Here is a 23,162-nt window from a genome sequence, read left to right as displayed (position 1 = left end):
AAATAAGCAACATTTTGTGTTGTTTTGTGGAAATGGAGATGCGCACGGTGTGCGTCAGAGAGCTGCTTTTTGCCATGATTATTTCATCAAATAATATGTTTCCAGATTCATCCAGTTTCAGTCGACAATCATGACATTAAACTGAACTGGTGGAATTTAATGCCGTAAAACTGTAGTTTAAAATTTTTTAAGTATGCTTAGTACCTTATTTCACCTACCGTATTTTTTGGAGTATAAGTCGCACCGGCCGAAAATGCACAATAAAGAAGAAAAAAAACATATATAAGTCGCACTGGAGTATAAGTCGCATTTTTGGGGGGAAATTTATTTGATTAAACTCAACACCAAGAATAGACATTTGAAAGGCAATTTAAAATAAATAAAGAATAGTGAACAACAGGCTGAATAAGTGTATGTTATATGACGCATAAATAACCAACTGATAACGTGCCTGGTATGTTAACATAACATATTATGGTAAGAGTCATTCAAATAACTATAACATATAGAACATGCTATACGTTTACTGATCAATCTGTCACTCTTAATCGCTAAATTTGATGAAATCGTATACGTCTAGTCTCTTACGTGAATGAGCTAAATAATATTATTTGATATTTTACGGTAATGTGTTAATAATTTCACACATAAGTCGCTCCTGAGTCTAAGTCGCACCCCCGGCCAAACTATGAAAAAAACTGCGACTTATAGTCCGAAAAATACGGTACTTATAATGCACAGTAGTCAACCACTTCTATTGGATTTAAAAAAAAAATTCTCATTCCCGTCCAAGTAGACCTGCTGTTTTTTTATGCATGTGTGTTCACACTAAGTGTCGCAAAGCACTTAATTGTGGGATGAGTCACAGTATAGTGCAGACCTATTCAACTAAATTGTTCTGGAGAGGGCATAAGGGGGAAGGGGTACTTCTCCCTTTACTGTTGTTCTTGTTTTGTACATAATGACAACATAAAGCTATGTCATATGTTCACATTTTTACCTCTCCCAATTATTAATATAGAAAACTTAGGAAGACACTGCGAGAACGGAGACCTCCACAAAGCCTCTCCAAACTGTAAAGAATCCTAAAAAAACAATCCCGAATTTAGAAGGTGAACCAGATCACACCCAGAATCGAGTTACTGTTTCTTTATTCAATTTCTAACATTTTCTGAAAGTTTGATCAAAGTCCGCCCATACTTTTTTGTGCTACGTTGCTAACTAATAAACAAACAGTCAAACCACAATGAATACAAAAACTGGGCAGAGGTAATTATTCGAAGGATAACTGAAATTGGAATGTCCGTGCGCGTTTGCTTTGTTCGTCTGTTGCTTCGCAAGAGGGTTCACTCCTTGCAGCTGTGTCAGCTGCTGGGCGTTTATGTTCTGTAACAAAATGAGATCAACAGAGTGAATACTTTTGTCAGACCACTACTCCCTTTGTCTCTGCGGGTGGAGGCAGGCCTGGGCCACGAACACGCTTGTACCGTAAACGTAAGGTAACTGAGTAGAAATAATCAGAATTACGTCCCCAAAATCTACTCACTTGTTCTTTATTCCATTTTCACATTTTTAATTTACTAACTTACCAACTAACTAGCTAATTAACTAACTCTAGTGATGACATATAGTTTAAATCTGAAGCATTTTCTTGGACCGTCTATTAGGACTGTCGATTATCAACCTCGCAGTCGAATCGTCGGACATTAAACCCTAGAGAGGGGAATCTTACAAGAGCTTGTGATTCGATTTCGATTCTTGGAGTGATGACTTGTTTCAGAATCAATTGACGATTCAACACAATTCTCGATTCAAACCGATTATTGCAATATAATATTTAGGCTTGAACGTAGACTTAGACAAACTTTATTGATCCACAAGGGAAAGTGTTCCTCTGTTACAAAGGATGGAAAGGATAATGCACACAAGGGGAAAAAAGAGGGTGAAAAAAAAAAGTATAAAGTAGACTAAAATGTACCATAGTAGCAATATAAAATATAACATATGTAATATTTACATATTATATATACAGTATAAACTATATACCAGGGGTAGGGAACCTATGGCTCTAGAGCCAGATGTGGCTCTTTTGATGACTGCATCTGGCTCTCAGATAAATCTTAGCTGACATTACTTAACAGGATAAGTACTGAATAATTCCGCTGGTAATCACAGTGTTAAAAATAACGTTCAAAATATAAAACATTTTCATGCATATTAATCCATCCATCCGTTTTTTACCGCACCTGTTCAAGAAGTCGCATTAATGGTAAGAAGTATTTTATTTATTATTGGTTAGCTTCAGAATAACAATGTTATTAAAAAGAATGAGAGACTTATTATACTCTAAAAATGTTGGTCTTACTTAAAAATGCCCGCATTTAGTTGTATTCAGTGTTAAAAAATATTATATGGCTATCACAGAAATAGATTTTAAAATATTTGGCTTTCATGGCTCTCTCAGCCAAAAAGGTTCCCGACCCCTGCTATATACTGATATATTATATTTTTATATAATATGTACACTATATAACAAATCCCAATTACCAATTAATATTGAGGTAGCTAACATAGAAGCGGTCAGGTAATAGACAGATAGCATCTATTGCTGTATGGCCAGTATAAAGATTATAATACAACCTTTTCAAAACACGTTGCAGGTAACAAAAGCTCCTCATGACATTTATACGTAACAGTTGATTCTTAAAATGTTTTTTTTTTTTTGTTTTTTTTTTACTAAATCAATTTATAAGTTTAAAAAATCTATTTAGAATTAGAATAACAAGAATCACGGTTTTAATGTGAATTGTTTTTTTTTGAGTGCCCCCATTAAAAATAAACCCACTCATCCAACCATTGGAGGGGAGGTGAGTTGAGTACAAGCTGAGGCACCCCCGGGTACAGCAGGTGTGTTGGGAGGATAAATTGATTGTGTTCATCCTGTCTTCTTTAGATATTAGTGCAATTATCTTTTTTGCAGACAAATAGTGTTTGGAGAGTAAGCAATCACTCTGCTTACAATCTCGGTTGTCACTTCAGCCGTTTGGCCCCATGCATTCTGATTTCATTCACAGGCCACATTTGATTTGTGGGCCGTTTGTTGAACACCTCTCTTATATAGCTCACCTATTTGAGATCAGTAGCGCAAGTTGTCGCTCACTGAAGCAGCATGACAACAGTTTCTTGCATGACTGGTGCATTATTGTTGATTGACAGTTAATCCAGGCCACCCACATTATACAGTGCATGGATTACACATGCCGTGTCCCCAAAGTCAATAACAGTATAAAAGCACTTGGATGGCTCTTTATGCTGCAACAGCTGTCAATTTCTGAGAGGGACATCTTTATACGGTGGACTTGTACCCCAGAGGTTAACTCATCACTCAAGTTAACTAGTTTCTTTCTCATCTTTCACTGCATGTGGCTTTTTTCTTCTATTGGTCAAGTGTTGGTGCACTGTGTTTGGCAGTTGAATGATGCTGAAAACACACACACACACACACACACACACACACACACACACACACACACACACACACGCACACACACACACACACACGTCCATCTGACCGTGTCATTCTGTCTCCTCAGTCTGAACATTTTGTTTGGTTTGTCTTGAAACAAAACGAGCATGTTGGCCACTTGGTAGTATTCTGCATAAGATTATTTGATTTCAGGCAACACACTGACCAGGGCTGGAAAGATTAATCGATTCTCTTGATTAAAAAACAGCTTAAATTTATATTAAACTCATAAAGATGGGTAAAATCCAGACTGCATAGAGAGCCCACAACTTTAAATATGTGGACATAGTTTTCACAAAGTCTCTGCAATAGAGCGCACATGAGAGCGGTGGTGCATGTGTGGGCACTGTGATCCTTGTGGCAGTGAACAGCAGAGAGTTTAGAAAAAAATCTAATACAATAAATGCGCACGTAATAAAAATGCAATTTCCATGTTGATTATGTGCTTTTATTACGAAAAGAAAGAATGAAAGTTATAGCTAGCAGAACAATTTTTGTGTATTCTATTTTCTCAAAAAACTTATTAAGGCTGAAAGGTGTGTCGTATCCAATTACTCGATTGATCAAACACACTAATCGGTAAATTACTAAAATAATCTGTATCTGCAGCTCTAAAACCTAAATCCTATAGGAATTAGGACCATTTTTTATTAAAGATATTTACTTTGTTTTGTTCCACAAACTGGGCATTGGAACAAAACAAAGTATAATTTTTTTCTGTATTCAAAAAATCATGGTGATGAAAAGATATGATTTGGAGTAAATTATTGTTTTCATGTTTGTTTATTTTTTTGTATGTTATGAAATAGAAACATTGCCATAATATGTTTTCTGAGTTAAACAAAAAATGTTCTAACTGTGTCAATAGTGGACAGATTTAAGTTTATACTTTCTTCTGCTCCTTTTCATTCAGGATTTATTTTAATGTTATGTTGATTGTTTTTGTTTTTTTATACCTTGAATACGTGAAATAAAAACAAATTAATTAATCTTATAGGTAACATGCACATGAAGATAGGTTTATTTGCAACATTAAATTGTCTCTAGTGTGTGAATGTGAGTGTGAATGTTGTCTGTCTATCTGTGTTGGCCCTGCGATGAGGTGGCGACTTTTCCAGGGTGTACCCCGCTTTCCGACCGAATGCAGCTGAGATAGGCTCCATCACCCCCCACGACCCCAAAATGGACAAGCGGTAGAAAATGGATGGATGGAGCAAAATATGACAATAGTGACATGAGTCTGGGAATGCCCCACTAATACCAACAGATGTCACTGTAGTAGTAATTTAGTTTTAAAAAGAACAGTTTTATAGGACAGTTATAATTTAGCCCGGATTAATTCTGCCTTACAACAAGTAGCTTGGGAAATATGATCATGAAACGAACAATTCGATTAATCTGAACATTAAATGCATTTTGGCATCTGCTAAAAGATTTTCATTTGTGAGGTTTTAAAATAAATCAAAATTAGTCATTAAGTGATAATAATAATAATAATAATAATTAGTAATAAAAGAATAAAACATTGGGTGTCAATTTGTCAAACTGTAATTGTATTATTGACAATTGTAACGGGAAAAAATACAGCAAGATGGGGTTCATTTGAGACACACTCACAACAAATATTTGCATTGAGATTTGCTATGATGTCCTGTGAAGTCCGGTTGACCTCATTTTTAAGGCTGGACATCATCTCTTACTTCTTTTTTTCAAAATTTTTGCACAGTACTCTCAAAAAGTGGACTGAATGGACAAATTGTGCAACTCATTCACTCTGACCTCTGACTCAACAGGTTCTATGCTCTCCATTTAGGATTGATGCAGCTTGATAAACATCTGAAATCACTCCACTTTCTTTGTGTGTGTGCGCGCCTCTTTTTCTTCTGCTTTTACCAGGATGTGATTAATGACCACATCGCCAAAAGAGCACTGGGGAGGGGAATAACAAAAACACAAAAATACTATTTTACCAATCTGACATTCACTTCAGCACTTAACGCTGAACTGGCTGCCTAATGTTTTACTGACACTGCATAAAATGTTTACAGGGGTTGTTTACCACCCTCCGCATACGTGTGTGTGTGTGCATTGTGTGTGTGCGTCTTTACTATAACTTGCCATGCAGTGAAATGTCACACTGTTAAAAATGATAATGCATGTCTCTCTCTGGAGCTATTGTGTTGTCAATGAGCAGCAAGATGGTCTCTTTTGCCCTTTGATGGTCTTGTATTACCTCAATGCTTTTGTGTGCTGTACACAACTACACCATGCATGTATATGTGCATTCTAAATGTATTTATGAGACTGTGTGTGTGTGTGTGTGTGTGTGTGTGTGTGTGTGTGTGTGTGTGTGTGTGTGTGTGTGTGTTCTGGCAATGCTTACTTAATGGGGACATCACTCTGTTTACACAGTCACCTTTAGGGGACCTCTGACGGTATGGGGACAAAAAAACAGGTCCCCTAAAGGGAAACCTTTTTAAATGATAGTCAGATCCATTCTGAAGTGATTTTTAAGCTTTGGCCCATAAAACATGTTTACTGGTTAGTTTGAGTGTGAGACATTTGCACAGCAGCCCCCTTATCGGGCTGTAGCTGGTACATTGAAGTGGTGAAACTTCCTATAAGAGGATTATGTCATATTTAATTTGAACTTGAAATGGTCCTCAGTAATCACGTACACATTTGTGTGATTTATGCAAAATTATTTAAATTTGGTCCCATTGAACCATATTAACTCTTTTTCTCAGGGTCCCCAGTAAGAATGATCAGCACATTACTTCATCAATCCAGAGATTTAAAGACGTGTATGAGCTAACTGGGCAGTGGCCATTTTACCGAAAAAAATGTTATGCCTCCACAACCTGTAGAAAGGGTGGTCCCCACAAGTGATGATCAAAAACTTGGTCCCCATTCCAAACGATAACCAGTGTGTGTGTGTGTGTGTGTGTGTGTGTGTGTGTGTGTGTGTGTGTGTGTGTGTGTGTGTGTGTGTGTGTGTGTGTGTGTGTGTGTGAGAGAGAGAGAGAGTGGACTCATAGCGCAGTTTTTCTGTGCACATGATGAATCTCCCTGTATTTGTGCATCTGAATGAATGAAGGTGAGACAGAAAAGGCTGCATTATGCATAAGTGCTCACCATTGGTAATATCCTTGCTTCTTCAGCATACTAATCCATTGTTTTTCATATCCATTGCAAAAACAGAGTGAAAAGTGTAAATATATTTCAACAAACGCACACATACAAGTAATAGAAGCAAAAAAAAAAAAAAAAAAAATTGTGAGAAGGGCTGACCCTGTGGGTATTTCACCTCAGATGGGTCTGACCTTCCTTATTGTAATCATGGCATCCATGCTTGAAGAAAGCAATCAAACTACAGTTGATGAGTGTTGCTCCTGTTGGCCCATGGAAAACAGGAGGTGTGATGGAGGCCCGTGGGGGCATTGCAAGGTCTTAATATGACTATGGCGAGGTCAAGCGTTGCGTTTAAAAAAAAAAGGAAAAACATGGATAGTTAAATTCATATTGCCTTGAAAGAGATTGTAATTTAGGTTCTAATTGATAAATCTCGTAAATGTGACCCTTAATCTCTAAAAACAAACCCTGTTAGAAACTTTTAACTGGGTCTCTATATCAAGCAACCATCTACAAAACATGTTGAGCCTCTCATTAGGGCAAGAAAATGTACTATTCTTGACAGTGCAATCCTGTGCAGTTAATTATATACATTTCTTTTAATAAAACAAATTCAGGAGGTTGCCTACAGCCGCAGCTGGTAATTTGCTTTTTTTGATCTCACAAGGGGGGCAGCACGGTGGAAGAGGGGTTAGTGCATCTACCTCACAATACGAAGGTCCTGAGTAGTCTTGGGTTCAATCCCGGGCTCGGGATCTTTCTGTGTGGAGTTTGCATGTTCTCCTCGTGACTGCGTGGGTTCCCTCCGGGTACTCCGGCTTCCTCCCACCTCCAAAGACATGCACATAAGTTGATTGGCAACACTAAATTGGCCCTAGTGTGTGAATGTGAGTGTGAATGTTGTCTGTCTATCTGTGTTGGCCCTGCGATGAGGTGGCGACTTGTCCAGGGTGTACCCCGCCTTCCGCCCGATTGTAGCTGAGATAGGCTCCAGCGCCCCCCCGCGACCCCAGAAGGGAATAAGCGGTAGAAAATGGATGGATGGATGGATGATCTCACAAGGGATGGGGGATTTGCCCTAAAATCTACATCGAGATATAAATTGCAGCATCCTGCGATAACAATATACCATGTCACACTTTATTATTTGGATTATAAATGATAATATAACAATTTTAAAATGGGTAACAATGGCTCTTAATTTAGCTGCTTATGCATGTGGTATTATATTCTCAAAACTATTAATCTACCTGATGACTTACTGTTAATAAGTAGTTACTTTCTGTTGTAACATGGTTCTATCTACACTTTTGTTAAAATGTAATAAGCACTTATTCTTCTGGTTTTTTTTTTCAATACTTGACATTCGTTTTGGGAGATACTGCAAATGTGGGGATCGATCCAATACCAAGTACTATAGTTACAGGGACAGTATGGTCATACAAATGCTGATAGTTAATATTTTCAACATCATTGAACGTTTACAATTTTTTAAATTATAACCACATAAAACACAGGATGGTGGTGTAACAATATAAATTACATGTTTATTATTTTCTTATTCTCTTTTAGTTACGTACAATTTTTTGAGCAAAATAAAGTCAATAGTGCAAAATACTAAACATAAGCAAGAATTACTTTTGGCTTTGATTTAAAACGTTTGTTTTTTGCGCTTTAAGTCCTCCTGTGTGCAGGAAATTATTTCCTCAGTTTGTGAACAAAAAAAAAACTATCTTGTGACAATAAAATATATATATAAGCGTATTGATAGTGTAGTATATGGTTGCTGTCAATATTTGTGTCAATCTGCTTGCCCCTGTTTGCATTCAAGAGCTCCAGTTTAGCTGTTGGCGTGACTTCTTGTATCCTCCTACGATATGTAGTTTAGTATGTTTAGCTATTCCTCATCCTCCAGTGATAATAATACATAATGTACTTATGTAATGAAAACTATACACTCGTTTGTATTAGAAATGGCAACAGCGGAGGATGCATGTGCATGTACGAGCCAGTCTGCTCCACAAGAAGAGGACAGAGAAAAAGAAGGAACTTACTGACTACATAGCGGACTCGCGCAAAGTTCTCCTGGCAAAACTTTACCATATATGGAGATATCCGCTGATGACGCAAATTGGGCAAATTCCTAACGGGTCATTTGGAGGAAGTATGCAGGATGGCAAGATTAAATTGTACTCCAAAGTTGTTTTATTTTTATTTAGTCTGCGGTTGTGAGGCACGCCGGCAAATACATGCATCTGAAAAACCGCAACTGTTGCCATTGCTTTTAAAAAGTAATTTTTGTAGTGTTGGTGCAGTGTCTGACCTAAACACTATCCCCATTCCTGTAGTTTTATTTGCTGAATTTAAAAGTTTACTGCAACAGGACACGTGTTTTATGTTGTCGTTATGTTGGCACTCTCCCTGAAGGCCGTAATCTGTGCAGGGCCTCCCTTCCGTGTGAGTGTGTGTGAACTCACTGACCTGGATTCATAGCGTAGGACAAAGCGATTAGCCTTCCCCATCATAAGCTGTTGCTTTGTGCAGTTTTTTTTTTTTTTTACCCTCCTGCTTAAGCATCAATTTTCTATTTTGGGCTATTTTGGACGGCTTCACTGGATGGTTTAAGGTTTGTTTATGTTTGAACAGATTATGGCGTTTTAAAGCGTTTCATGTCTAAGTGCAGGGGCTGATGGACAAATCTGGGGGAGTTTATCCAGTTTTAAAACATGAATTACATGTGCGCTTCATAGCTAGGTTAAGTTGTTTTAGTCATGATAAAATTTGGCTTAAAACACAGAGAAGCCGGTCACTGGTGTCATCTGTTAAAAGTTTGCCAACACCAGTGTTTGTGTAGTGTGTGCACCTTACCCAGAAGTACATTGTAGTGCTCTCCGTGGTGCTGAAAGTGCAGATCAGGCAGTGGAGCAGCCTATGAGAACCACTGACATGGATTCGAATGGCAAGATGGATTGGACTTGACCTAAATTACAATATTTGAACGCAAGCTATCTGCTCCAGTTTTAGCAGGTTTTGGTGGAGGAGCATTGCCACTCGATGGCCAGCTGCCTATTCACCAGGGGTGTAACCGTACACAATAAGCGCAGTTTGGTATGTACCTCGGTTTTAACGTCATGGTTTGGTTCACTTTTGACACTATAAGAGAACTAAATGGCAAACATAAAAGTGCTTAGCTTTTGTGTAATCGGCTGTAATTTTTTTTTTTTTAAATGAAACAAATGCAGCTGAGATTTGGGGCGGCGTGGTGTAGTGGGTAAAGCGGCCGTGCCAGAAACCTGAGGGTTGCAGGTTCGCTCCCCGCCTCTTGACATCCAAATTGCTGCCGTTGTGTCCTTGGGCAGGACACTTTACTCTTACCTCCGGTGCCACTCACACTGGTGAATGAATGATGAATGAATGATAGGTAGTGGTCGGAGGGGCCGTAGGCACAAAATGGCAGCCTCGCTTCTGTCAGTCTACCCTAGGGCAGCTGTGGCTACAAATGTAGCTTACCACCACCAGGTGTGAATGAATGATGGGTTCCCACTTCTCTGTGAGCGCTTTGAGTATCTAATAATAGAAAAGCTCGATATAAAATCGTATCCATTATTATTATTATTATTAAATAGGCTCCAGCACCCCCCGTGTGCCTGAAAGGGACAAGCGGTAGAAAATGGATGGATGGACACATTACAATACAAACAAATGAAATACTATTGTCATATTCTTTTTTTTTTTTTTGAAAAGTGCAACGCTGCAGACAAATATAATTGTAATAGGTTGAACAGTGGGGCAGCACGGTGGTAGAGGGGTTAGTGCGTCTGCCTCACAATACGAAGGTCCTGAGTAGTCGTGAGTTCAATCCCGGCCTCGGGATCTTTCTGTGTGGAGTTTGCATGTTCTCCCCGTGACTGCGTGGGTTCCCTCCGGGTTCTCCGGCTTCCTCCCACCTCCAAAGACATGCACCTGGGGATAGGTTGATTGGCAACACTAAAAAATTGGCCCAAGTGTGTGAATGTGAGTGTGAATGTTGTCTGTCTATCTGTGTTGGCCCTGCAATGAGGTGGCGACTTGTCCAGGGTGTACCCCGCCTTCCACCCGATTGTAGCTGAGATAGGCTCCAGCGCCCCCCGCGATCCCGAAGGGAATAAGCGGTAGTAAATGGATGGATGGATGGAGGTTGAACAGTGAATTATTATTATTTTTGGAAATGGTGTTCCTGTACAGCATTATTAAGGGATTGGCCGATCAGTCGGCCAACAATCCGTATCGGCTGATTCTCGTGAAAAAGTATGCGATCGCCTTTGCCGATAATTGCATTTTAATACCGATCACAAAAGCAGATCCCTGTGGCTTACACTGTGTTTATTTTTAGCCCCCTGGCTGGTGAGTGTGTGCGTGTGTGTGTGTGTGTGTGTGTGTGTGTGTGTGTGTGTGTGTGTGTGTGTGTGTGTGTGTGTGTGTGTGTGTCTAAGCTAATAATAATCACCTCCAATACGGCAAATAGGCTGCAATTCTCAAGCATCATTAAAAAGTATCATACTATCTGGAGGACGTGTCTGAACATATTACACAAAGGAGGAGAATAAGAAACAAGTTTAAATATTTTCTTGCGATTGTTAAACTGTCAATAGCACTCAACATAAATTAATTGAAAAATTTACAGTTTATACATGTGATTTGCATCGGTATTGGTATCGGCCAATCTCACTTACGGAGGATTAGAATCGGCAGCATAGCCCCATTTCTGATCTATACTGAACAATACCAGCACACTATGCTCGTCTTATTCACTTGTTTTGGCCGTATTCCACCAGAAGGGCCAAGTGTTCTCAAATTAGGAGACTTCGAGGTTGGAAGAGAGTTTTCAAGCTCTGGTTTTTCCTTGGCACAAGATTTTCGGTCGGCCTCAAAGAGATTCTGGCAAACCACCCGACGCCTCAGGAGTGGGAATCTGTGCCCTGTCCACACTATGTATAGTGGGGGCGGAAACCTGCTGATATAGTTTGGCGGTGGAAGGAATACTTTGAGAATCTCCTTAAGCCTACAGACACACATACCCTTTGTAGAGGAGGCAGAGTTTGAGGTCACAAACGCGGACATGTCTATCGCTGGAGCCGAGGTTGCTGAGGTAATCATAAAACTGTCCAATGGCAAGGCCCGAACATCTCAAGGCTTTGGATGTTGTGGGACTGACACGTCTCTTCAACATAGCTTGGAAGTCTGGGGCAGTACATCTGAATTGGCAGACCGGGGTGAAAGTCCCCCTTTTCAAGAAGGGGGACCAGAGGGTGTGTCCAATTATAGAGGGATCACATTTCTCAGCCTCCCGGGAAAAGTCTATTCCAGGGTGCTGGAGAGGAGAGTACGGCCGTAAGATGAGCCTCAGATTTAGGAGGAACAATGTGGTTTATGTCCTGGTTGTGGAACACATGACCAGATGTATACCTTTGCTAGGGTACTGGAGTGAGCATGGGAGTTTGTTCAACCAGTACACGTGTTTTGTGGATATGTAAAAGGGATTCGATCATGTCCATCGCGGTGTCCTGTGGGGGGTGCTCCAGGAGTACGAGGTCGAGGGTCCTTTGCTACGGGCCATACGGTCCCTGTACAAGCGGAACAGGAGTCTGGTTCACATTGGCGGTAGTAAGTCAGACATGTTCCCAGTGGACGTTGGAATCCTGCCAGGGCTGCCCATTGTCGCCGGTCATGTTCATATATTACGGACATAATTTCTAGGCGCAGTCAGGGTGTGGAGGGTTTCCAGTTTGGTGGCCAGAGGATCACATCTCTGCTTTTTGCAGAAGATGTGGTCATGTTGGCTTAATCAGACTGGGACCTTCAGCGTTCACCGGGCCAGTTTGCAGCCGAGTGTGAAGCTACTGGGATGAGGATCAGCCCCTCCAAATATGAGGCCATGGTTTTGAGTCGGAGAAGGGTGGACTGCACCCCTGCCTTCACCTGCGGTCATGACCGAAAGGACAAGATCGCGAATACAAGTGGCAGAAATTAGTTTCCTCCGCAGGATTTCTGGGATCACCCTCTGAGATCGGGTGAGGAGCTTGGTCATCCGAGAGAGACTCAGAGTAGCCGCTGATCCTTCACGTCGAGAGGAGCCAGCTGAGATGGCTTGGGCATCTACTACGAATGCCTCCCTGGGGTATGTGTCCAGCCGGAGGAGACCTCGGGGCAGACCTAGGACACGTTGGAGGGACTATGTCTCACAGCTGGCCTGGGAACGCCTCGGTTTCCACCCTGTACAACTAGAGGAGGTGGTCGGGGATGGGGAAGTCTGGGCATCTCTGCTTAAACTGCTGTCCCCGCGACCCGGACTCAGAAGAACGACAGAAAAATGGATCGATGGTTAACATTTGTTGGACACATTATTTTTTACACCTCAAAAACATTCCTTCCTGTGCATACACTCCTCCTCATGTTAAAGGGGAACATTATCACAATTTCAGAATGGTTAAAACCATTAAAAATCAGTTCCCAGTGGCTTATTATATTTTTCGAAGTTTTTTTCAAAATTTTACCCACCTAAAAAAAGCTTCAAAGTGCCTGATTTTAACCATCGTTATAAACACCCGTCCATTTTCCTGTGACGTCACATAGTGAAGCCAACACAAACAAACATGGCGGAAAGAACAGCAAGCTATAGCGACATTAGCTCGGATTCAGACTCGGATTTCAGCGGCTTAAGCGATTCAACAGATTACGAATGTATTGAAACGGATGATTGTAGTGTGGAGGCAGGTAGCGAAAACGAAATTGAAGAAGAAACTGAAGCTATTGAGCCATATCGGTTTGAACCGTATGCAAGCGAAACCGACGAAAACGACACGACAGCCAGCGACACGGGAGAAAGCGAGGACAAATTCGGCGATCGCCTTCTAACCAACGATTGGTATGTGTTTGTTTGGCATTAAAGGAAACTAACAACTATGAACTAGGTTTACAGCATATGAAATACATTTGGCAACAACATGCACTTTGAGAGTGCAGACAGCCCAATTGTCATCAATTAATATATTCTGTAGACATACCCTCATCCGCGCTCTTTTCCTGAAAGCTGATCTGTCCAGTTTTGGAGTTGATGTCAGCAGGCCAGGGAAGCTAGGGTCGATAGGGGGTTTAGCTCGCTCGTCTGCGGGAACTAACTGCCGCCATTGCTTGCCGTGCTAGCGAGGACCTTTGTCCCTGAATTGCTCACACACTCCGGCAGATTCAATGGGGGTCTGGCGGCAGATTTCTTTGACTTTATCTTTGGAAATGCATCTGCTTTGAGTGTCGCAGGATATCCACACATTCTTGCCATCTCTGTCGTAGCATAGCTTTCGTCGGTAAAGTGTGCGGAACAAACGTCCAATTTCTTGCCACTTTCGCATCTTTGGGCCACTGGTGCAACTTGAATCCGTCCCTGTTCGTGTTGTTACACCCTCCGACAACACACCGACGAGGCATGATGTCTCCAAGGTACGAAAAACAGTCGAAAAAACGGAAAATAACAGAGCTGATTTGACTCGGTGTTTGAGAAAATGGCGGATTGCTTCCCGATGTGACGCCACGTTGTGACGTCATTGCTCCGAGAGCGAATATTAGAAAGGCGTTTAATTCGCCAAAATTCACCCATTTAGAGTTCGGAAATCGGTTAAAAAAATATATGGTATTTTTTCTGCAACATCAAGGTAGATATTGACGCTTACATAGGTCTGGTGATAATGTTCCCCTTTAAAGGGTAAATAGTTAGGACCTCGGCACCAAGCGCTCAATCTAGATCTGTCCAAGCTAAGTCTATGAGCATGTACCGATGAAAACTACTCGGATAAGAGGCCAAACATTTTCTAAGACAACTAATCAGTTGAATGCCATGAGAATAACAATAACCGGATGAATGAGAACAGCCAGGCACATTCATCTTCAAATATAAATAAGCTCATTCTAAAAATGTGACATGCTTCCAGTATTTTACATTTTTTAAAACAACATATCTCCAAATATGTTTTATAAATTAAAAAGGCAAACATATCCAACATATTTGTTTTACACGAGTCTATTCAGTGTCGTCACAGGGTTCTAGCTAATTGCTTGACTGCGAGGCGGGACTTCCGGGACAAGGATGGGAAGTGACGTGGGTTGTGGAGTTGAAAAGATCGCTTGAATGGTGCCGTATAAAAGAGTGGGACACGGAGATTGAGCTCGTTGTACAAGATCGTTGCATTTTGTGAAATGAAGAAAGACAAACTGGGAATCTGTCCGAGCCTCCATTCTTTGGGATGTTACAATATTGACGGACGGCACAGCACACAGACGGTCCACAGTGTTGATGTTACGTATCTTGCGGGTAATTTTATAGGGCATTGGATTTTTCTACATTTACCACAATGCTTTGCAGTTGGCCATATTTGAAGGCTTTGTTTGTAACATGTTCATTGTTACTGATCATTCATCCAGTGATACTCATAATGCAGACGACGTGTGCAATTGTCAACTGCCACAATCGAGGTGGGAGAGGTACTATCAGCATTTATTGCAATCCTAAGCTTATTTCTGGACAGACGGAAGCGGTGTAAAAGAAAAGTGAACAGCAAAGGCGAGCATGGATTGCCCCAATCAACCAAGAAGTGACTTGCTATGATGACTTTGTGTTTGTTCAAATCATTTCAGGTAATTAAGAACATTTTGTAGCTAGAAATGAATATAAAATAAATTACAGCCCCACTTTGCATTAACTTGCATAACGAATAACTTTGATAGTAGTTGTACTGATAAAACTATATTCACTTCTCTCATCCGGACTGTAGCCTCCACATACAACAGAAGTGAAGTGACATGAGAACAACATTCAACCAATTCTGCTTTACAGTCACAGTGTGCTGAGATGGCATTATATTGGTTATTCGTGATCATCCAAGGTGTCAAACTTGGGTCGGATCATTTCTGCAAGTGCATGACTCTAGCCTTGACAAGACAATGTCCACTGGGGTTATACAGGTAAACACAAACGTCACAAACCCCTCCACAAACAAAGCGATTATAGCTTCCTGGACTATTATCATTTTAAAAGTCCTTCAAGGTGTAAAATGGACATCCATCCATCTATCTTATTCCGCTTATCCGAGGTCGGGTCGCGGGGGCAGCAGCTTAAGCAGGGAAGCTCAGACTTCCCTCTCCCCAGCCACTTCGTCCAGCTCTTCCCGGGGGATCCCGAGGCGTTCCCAGGCCGGCCGGGAGACATAGTCTTCCCAACGTGTCCTGGGTCTTCCCCGTGGCCTCCTACCGGTCGGACGTGCCCGAAACACCTTCCTAGGGAGGCGTTCGGGTGGCATCCTGACCAGATGCCCGAACCACCTCATCTGGCTCCTCTCGATGTGGAGGAGCAGCGGCTTTACTTTGAGCTCCCCCCGAATGACAGAGCTTCTCACCCTATCTCTAAGGGAGAGCCCCGCCACTCGGCGGAGGAAACTAATTTCGGCCGCTTGTACCCGTGATCTTGTCCTTTCGGTCATGACCCAAAGCTCATGACCATAGGTGAGGATGGGAACGTAGGTCGACCGGTAAATCGAGAGCTTTGCCTTCCGGCTCAGCTCCTTCTTCACCACAACGGATCGATACAGCGTCTGCATTACTGAAGACGCCGCACCGATCCGCCTGTCGATCTCACGATCCACTCTTCCCCCACTCGTGAACAAGACTCCGAGGTACTTGAACTCCTCCACTTGGGGCAAGATCTCCTCCCCAACCCGGAGATGGCACTCCACCCTTTTCCGGGAGAGAACCATGGACTCGGACTTGGAGGTGCTGATTCCCATCCCAGTCGCTTCACACTCAGCTGCGAACCGATCCAGTGAGAGCTGAAGATCTTGGCCGGAGGAAGCCATCAGGACCACATCATCTGCAAATAGCATAGACCTAATCCTGCAGCCACCAAACCAGATACCCTCAACGCCCTGACTGCGCCTAGAAATTCTGTCCATAAAAGTTATGAACAGAATCGGTGACAAAGGGCAGCCTTGGCGGAGTCCAACCCTCACTGGAAACGTGTTCGACTTACTGCCGGCAATGCGGACCAAGCTCTGACACTGATTATACAGGGAGCGAACTGCCACAATAAGACAGTCCGTTACCCCATACTCTCTGAGCACTCCCCACAGGACTTCCCGGGGTACACGGTCGAATGCCTTTTCCAAGTTCACAAAGCACATGTAGACTGGTTGGGCAAACTCCCATGCACCCTCAAGGACCCTGCCGAGAGTATAGAGCTGGTCCACAGTTCCACGACCAGGACGAAAACCACACTGTTCCTCCTGAATCCGAGGTTTGACTATCCGGCGTAGCCTCCTCTCCAGTACACCTGAATAGACAGGGTATAAAAATTAAGTAGTTCACAAAGTCCGGGTATGGGACATCAGGGAAGTTATTGTGGTCTCTTCACCACAGACTTGTCGATCTTGTACGGATCCTTGCATCCAATTAAGGCTGTTTGCTCCTTGCAACGACGAAGGGACTTCTTATCTAATGACTCACAGTTTTTGTCCATCGTGTCAAAGCCTGTGTAATGTTATTTTCCACTTAATAGTTCCGAAATATTACGTGGAGCGCTATCGTGAACATTGACACTAACCTTTCAACATGGTTTCTGGCAATGCATTTTGGGATACTTTAGCCAAAAATCCCAAGCCCCACAGCTTTGACTCTTGCGTTGTTTTGAAGATAAACTTTATACTAATTACTAGTCTTGCGGGACACCAGGTTCTCGTCTCTAGTTACGTAAGTAAAGTAACAAGCGCATGACTCTTTTCACGGACAACCCTGGCTCTCATGTAGTTTTAAAGACAAATAACCAATTGATTACTAATTTGGCACGATGACCGTTTTTGTGTCTGCACTCGATTAACCTAAGGATTCACAGCTAAATTTTATTGATTGAGGAGGCTGAAACGGATGTGCCGAATAGGCCACGTTTCGAACTGGATATCTGGTCGCATCGGTTTATCGTTAACCTTAATACATAAAAATACAGTACATTACACCCTTATCACTTATGTACATATCCCACAATCTCATGCCTTTCCCTGCACCTGAACCTCCATAAAGTACCTGAGCTTATTGTCTGCCAGTAGCATCCCAACACCGGCTTACCCGAACAAGTATTTTGTGTTCTGTTAACGATATCTTGTTCTGCTTGACACCACCGCAGACCCGGGGGGAGGTTCGACTCCCCTGGTAGTGCGATTACTTGCTGGATTTACTTTGTGTGTGGCAAATGTGCAAAAAGGAGATTATATGGGTTCAACACTCTGCGTCTGGCATACAAATTCATCACTGTCGGTAGTATGGCAGGAATTATAAAGGGTAGATTAGCGTGTGATTAGTGTGAAGAATGGACACAGCAAAAAAAAACTAGAATGAGGCAAGGCTTGTATTAATTGTTTGAGACAGCTAGAAAGCAACTCTAGAACTGTTGTGTATTATAGGACAAGCAGGATAATTCCAAAAGATGAATTCCAGCAAGATTAAAACCGTGACAAAGTTTCAACGGCACATGCAGGACAACGTGTGGTCCAAATCATCAAGTGGAAATGATTGAGTGTTTTTTATTGGACAGCCATGCTATGCTGTATGAAACAGATGTCCTTTATACCAAACCATTCATTCTCATTTTTGCTATCAAGATCTGTGTTTTTCTTATCGCTGGTTATTAATGATACCCATTGATGGTGAGGAATAATACAGCTTAAATGGCATAATATGGAGTTTTTCAAGTGTGTAAACCACCAGCACTTTATTTTCTCCCAAGGAGATTGGGAATTAAGGAGATAGTGCTAATCCATTCATTGTCGACACAATCCAGGAACAAAAGTATTAAGCATCATGGTCTGAGAGGAGCAATTCTCTGGCTCTGGGGTTTCTCGGTGTCTTGTTCTGTCCCCTAGCCAATCTTAGCTCAGCACTTATTTGACTTCCACTGCACTCCTCCGCAAACTCCCCCTAATCCCCAAGAAATACACCATCCCTAAAATGTGTATTATATATTTTTTCGGACTGCAGTTGTCGATTTTTTATTTTACTAATTGAGTTATCTATCGATTCATTTATTCGACACTTCCCAGCCTCAATGCGTCTTTTAAGGAAAATAGTTCGAAATAAAAAAATATTTTTGTAATCACCTGTATTCTCTCTTCTTATAAACGCGCATGCCATTGAATTTGCACTTTTACCACGAGAGCATGACTATACATTACTTATGTTAAACAACAGTGTAGCCTAAAACCAGGTACAGTCGTCCCTTGCCACATCATGCCTAAAATATTGCGTTTTCACCACATCGCATATTTTGGGGGATATTTTCTTTTATTTCTAAAAAAATCTAAAATTCTAAAAAAATATGAAAATTAAGCATTTTCAACCATAAAAAATCTATTAATAAGCTAAAAATATCTATACTACTGTAGTATTGGCCAAGAGAGGAGATCAAACCAATCAGAGCGTGCTGTTTAGTATTGTGGCCACTGATTGGCTCAGCCTCAAGCAACATTACTGTATTGGATTAAGAGTGTATGTGTGACTAAATAGTGTTATTTCATGTCTAAAGGGCTCTTATTATGGTGAAAAAAGGTTGTAAACAGGTTTTTTAATGCTACAGCTATGAAAATATTTGCCTATAGTGAATGTATCCTTTAACAATTTTACCCGTACATATTTGTAAAGGTATTCATTAGAGTGGTGTTTTTTGGTAATATGCCACATCGTTTATGTACTATTGATATGAAATGCCAGCTTCCTTTGACAGTGCAAATATTTCACCCCGATGTCTATCTTTTCAACTTTTAAATGATCGCAAGGCCTCTGGCTTGTCTTTTTCGGATTCTTTGCTTTCTTTTCACCTTGTCGTCATTTTTATTTGAGCTATCTGTTTGGCACTCCGCTGTACCCCGCCACACACAGGCCAAATCACCTGCAGCACAATCTACAGTCGTGGTCAAAAGTTTACATACACTTGTAGGTAAAATAATGTCATGGCTGTCTTGAGTTTCCAATAATTTCTACAATTCTTATTTTTTTGTGATAGAGTGATTGGAGCACATACTTGTTGGTCACAAAAAACATTCATGAAGTTTGGTTCTTTTATGAATTTATTATGGGTCTACTGAAAATGTGAGCAAATCTGCTGGGTCAAAAGTATACATACAGCAATGTTAATATTTGGTTACATGTCCCTTGGAAAGTTTCACTGCAATAAGGCACTTTTGGTAGCCATCCACAAGCTTCTGGTAAGCTTCTGGTTGAATTTTTGACCACTCCTCTTGACAAAATTGGTGCAGTTCAGCTAAATTTGTTGGTTTTCTGACATGGACTTGTTTCTTCAGCATTGTCTATACGTTTAAGTCAGGACTTTGGGAAGGCCATTCTAAAACCTTAATTCTAGCCTGATTTAGCGTTTTTGGGGTCTTTGTCCTGTTCGAACACCCAACAGCGCCCAAGACCCAAACTCTGGGTTGATGATTTTAGGTTGTCCTGAAAAATTTGGAGATAATCCTCCTTTTTCATTGTCCCATTTACTTTCTGTGAAACACCAGTTTCATTGGCAGCAAAACAGGCCCAGAGCATAATACTACCACCACCATGCTTGACGGTAGGTTGGTGTTCCTGGGATTAAAAGCCTCACCTTTTCTCTTCCAAACATATTGCTTGGTATTGTGGCCAAACAGTTCAATTTCGGTTTCATCTGACATCACATGGACAAATATAAGACCTTGTGGATGAAAGTTCTGTGGTCAAATGAAACAAAAATTGAGCTGTTTGGCCACAATACCCAGCAATATGTTTGGAGGGGAAAAGGTGAAGCCTTTAATCCCAGGAACACCATGCCTACCATCAAGCATGGTGGTGGTAGTATTATGCTCTGGGCCTGTTTTGCTGCCAATGGAACTGGTGCTTTACAGAGAGTAAATGGGACATTGAAAAAGGAGGATTACCTCCAAATTCTTCAGAACAACCTAAAATCATCAGCCTGGAGGTTGGGTCTTGGGCGCAGTTGGGTGTTCCAACAGGACACTGACCCCAAACACACGTCAAAAGTGGTAAAGGAATGGCTAAATCAGGCTAGAATTAAGGTTTTAGAATTGCCTTCCCAAATTCCTGACTTAAACGTGTGGACAATGCTGAAGAAACAAGTCCATGTCAGAAAACCAACAAATTTAGCTGAACTGCACCAATTTTGTCAAGAGGAGTGGTCAAAAATTGACGTCTTGATGTTCTTCGTATTGCAAACTACCTGAGTTTGAATCAGCTGCACTTCTGCTTGCTGCATCCAAGTAGTGCACTCCATTGTGCTTCAATTTCTTCTGTCTTGATGCCGCGTAATTTAACCACCACCACAACCTATTTTTTCACAACAATATTGACACTGTCAATCAAAATTGAGCATTAAAGGCAATGTTTTTGACTCTTGTATGCATTTCTTACTTATACTTAATATTCGGACTATTAGGCATTTTTCATGTTTCTGTGACAATCCGTCTCACCCTACAAGTCATCCACGTGTCTTTTTCTCTCATTCAAACAGTCAACAGTGAGGATGTTGTCTCTACGCGACTGTACTTTGTGAACGCATCCCTGCAGCGGGTGACCTTCTCCAGCTCGGTGGGGGTGTCCCTGCCCTGCCCCGCGGGCGGCGCCCCCCATGCCGTCCTGCGCTGGTACCTGGCTGCCGGAGACGACATTTACGACGTACCCCACATCCGCCACGTGCACGCCAACGGCACTCTCCAGCTCTACCCCTTCTCCCCGTCTGCCTACAACAGCATCATTCATGACAACGAGTACTTCTGCACCGCCGAAAACCAGGCGGGAAAAATCCGAAGCCCCAGCATTCACATCAAATCAGGTGAGGGTGGACACATACATTTTTTCACAGGTTCTTTTTTACATATGCCTTCAATGAACGCTTCTCATTTTGCCCGCTAAGCCCACTTGGTAACCATTGTCATGCCCCACACACATTTGTCAAATATGGCAAAAATCAGCTATCAATTACTCAAGTTTTTCCTTCCCGATGGTGAAAATCTGTTGTATCTATGTGGGCCATACTACTTTACCCAAGGCTACTACATTAATGATGACCAAAATTGCAATGTGCATGTTGATGCAAAGTGCTGGTGGTCAATGCAGAAAAATAACCCACCACATAGAGTACACATTTAAATATCCCAGGAAAAATAGAAGATTATTTATACTATCATTGTTACTGACTGTAACCACCCTGAGAGATAGCCACAATAAGGGAGAGACGTGATTTAAAAAAAAAAAACTATTTTCCATTAAAACCCCCCATTATTACAGAAAGTTTCCTCAGTTGGCCTGAAGTGACAACATTTCGATACTGATAACTTTCTGCTTCTCAAGACTGATACCAATAATTTATTTATATCAATTATTTTTAAAATGTAGATTTGACTGTAATTTGTGTACATCTGGAGTTAAGAAGGGGTGAAACAATATTAGATTTGACAAACTGAATATAAATGATAAATGATAAATGGGTTATACTTGTATAGCGCTTTTCTACCTTCAAGGTACTCAAAGCGCTTTGACAGTATTTCCACATTCACCCATTCATTCACACACTGATGGCGGGAGCTGCCATGCAAGGCGCTAACCAGCAGCCATCAGGAGCAAGGGGTGAAGTGTCTTGCCCAAGGACACAACGGACGTGACTAGGATGGTAGAAGGTGGGGATTGAACCCCAGTAACCAGCAACTCTCCGATTGCTGGCACAGCCACTCTACCAACTCTACCAACTTCGCCACGCCATGTACTTACTTGTCCGAACTAAATATGACATCACAAGTATGGGAGAGCTAACATCACATCCATGAATCAGTGACGCTTATGTCTTGCTTAGGGATGGGTATAATTTACATTTTAACCAATACCAGTACAAAATGGGCGCTTAAACGGTGTCCAAACCGGTACTTAGAAAGTTGAAAACTTAAAAAAAACAAACCCAATGTCTTTGAATTTTTATGGGATTTTGTGACATTTTTTTTAAATAATTTACATTCTTCAGTGAGATACAGTATTTTATTTTTATTTAGCCTTTATTTAACCAGGTAAAAATTTCTTTTCCAAGGGAAACCTGACCAAGAGGGCAGCAGCAAGGTTACATTAAAAACAGTAAACAACACATAAAACATCAAATTTACAACATTAAAACTTGCTCACATGACACATGTGCATACAGACAAGGTAGACTGCAATCCTTTCACAGAAGCTTTAAACTCATTTAATGTAACAAGGGTTTGAAGTTGAAGATTCGATTGCAGGTTATTCCAAGCCTTCGGTGCTGAAAACAGTAAAATAAATGATGACGAATTAATGATCTTTAGGGGCATTTTGGAACATCATACGAGGCAGGAGCGCTTAATTTGTTTACCCTAATCCACCTACAGCACAGTATGGGTAGTCTTGCCTCATTGGAGCGTTTTTAACATTTTTGAAAACA

General features: G+C 41.3%; 1 protein-coding gene across 2 annotated transcripts in view; it reads left to right on the top strand.

Annotated features, from left to right (window-relative positions):
• Window positions 1-23,162, top strand: part of dscaml1 (Down syndrome cell adhesion molecule like 1) — a 314,329-nt gene that overhangs the window by 2,931 nt on the left and 288,236 nt on the right. For both annotated transcript variants that reach the window (XM_072915009.1, XM_061972936.2), the window contains exon 2: window positions 21,225-21,545. In XM_072915009.1, coding sequence (XP_072771110.1) covers window positions 21,225-21,545 — 321 coding nt within the window. The remainder of the gene's footprint in view (window positions 1-21,224; window positions 21,546-23,162) is intronic.

The sequence above is a fragment of the Nerophis lumbriciformis genome, linkage group LG17 (assembly GCF_033978685.3).
Source record: "Nerophis lumbriciformis linkage group LG17, RoL_Nlum_v2.1, whole genome shotgun sequence".
NCBI classification, from domain to species: domain Eukaryota; kingdom Metazoa; phylum Chordata; class Actinopteri; order Syngnathiformes; family Syngnathidae; genus Nerophis; species Nerophis lumbriciformis.
The sequence above is the reverse complement of the archived record's forward strand: the minus strand, read 5'-3'. Positions and strand labels throughout refer to the sequence as shown.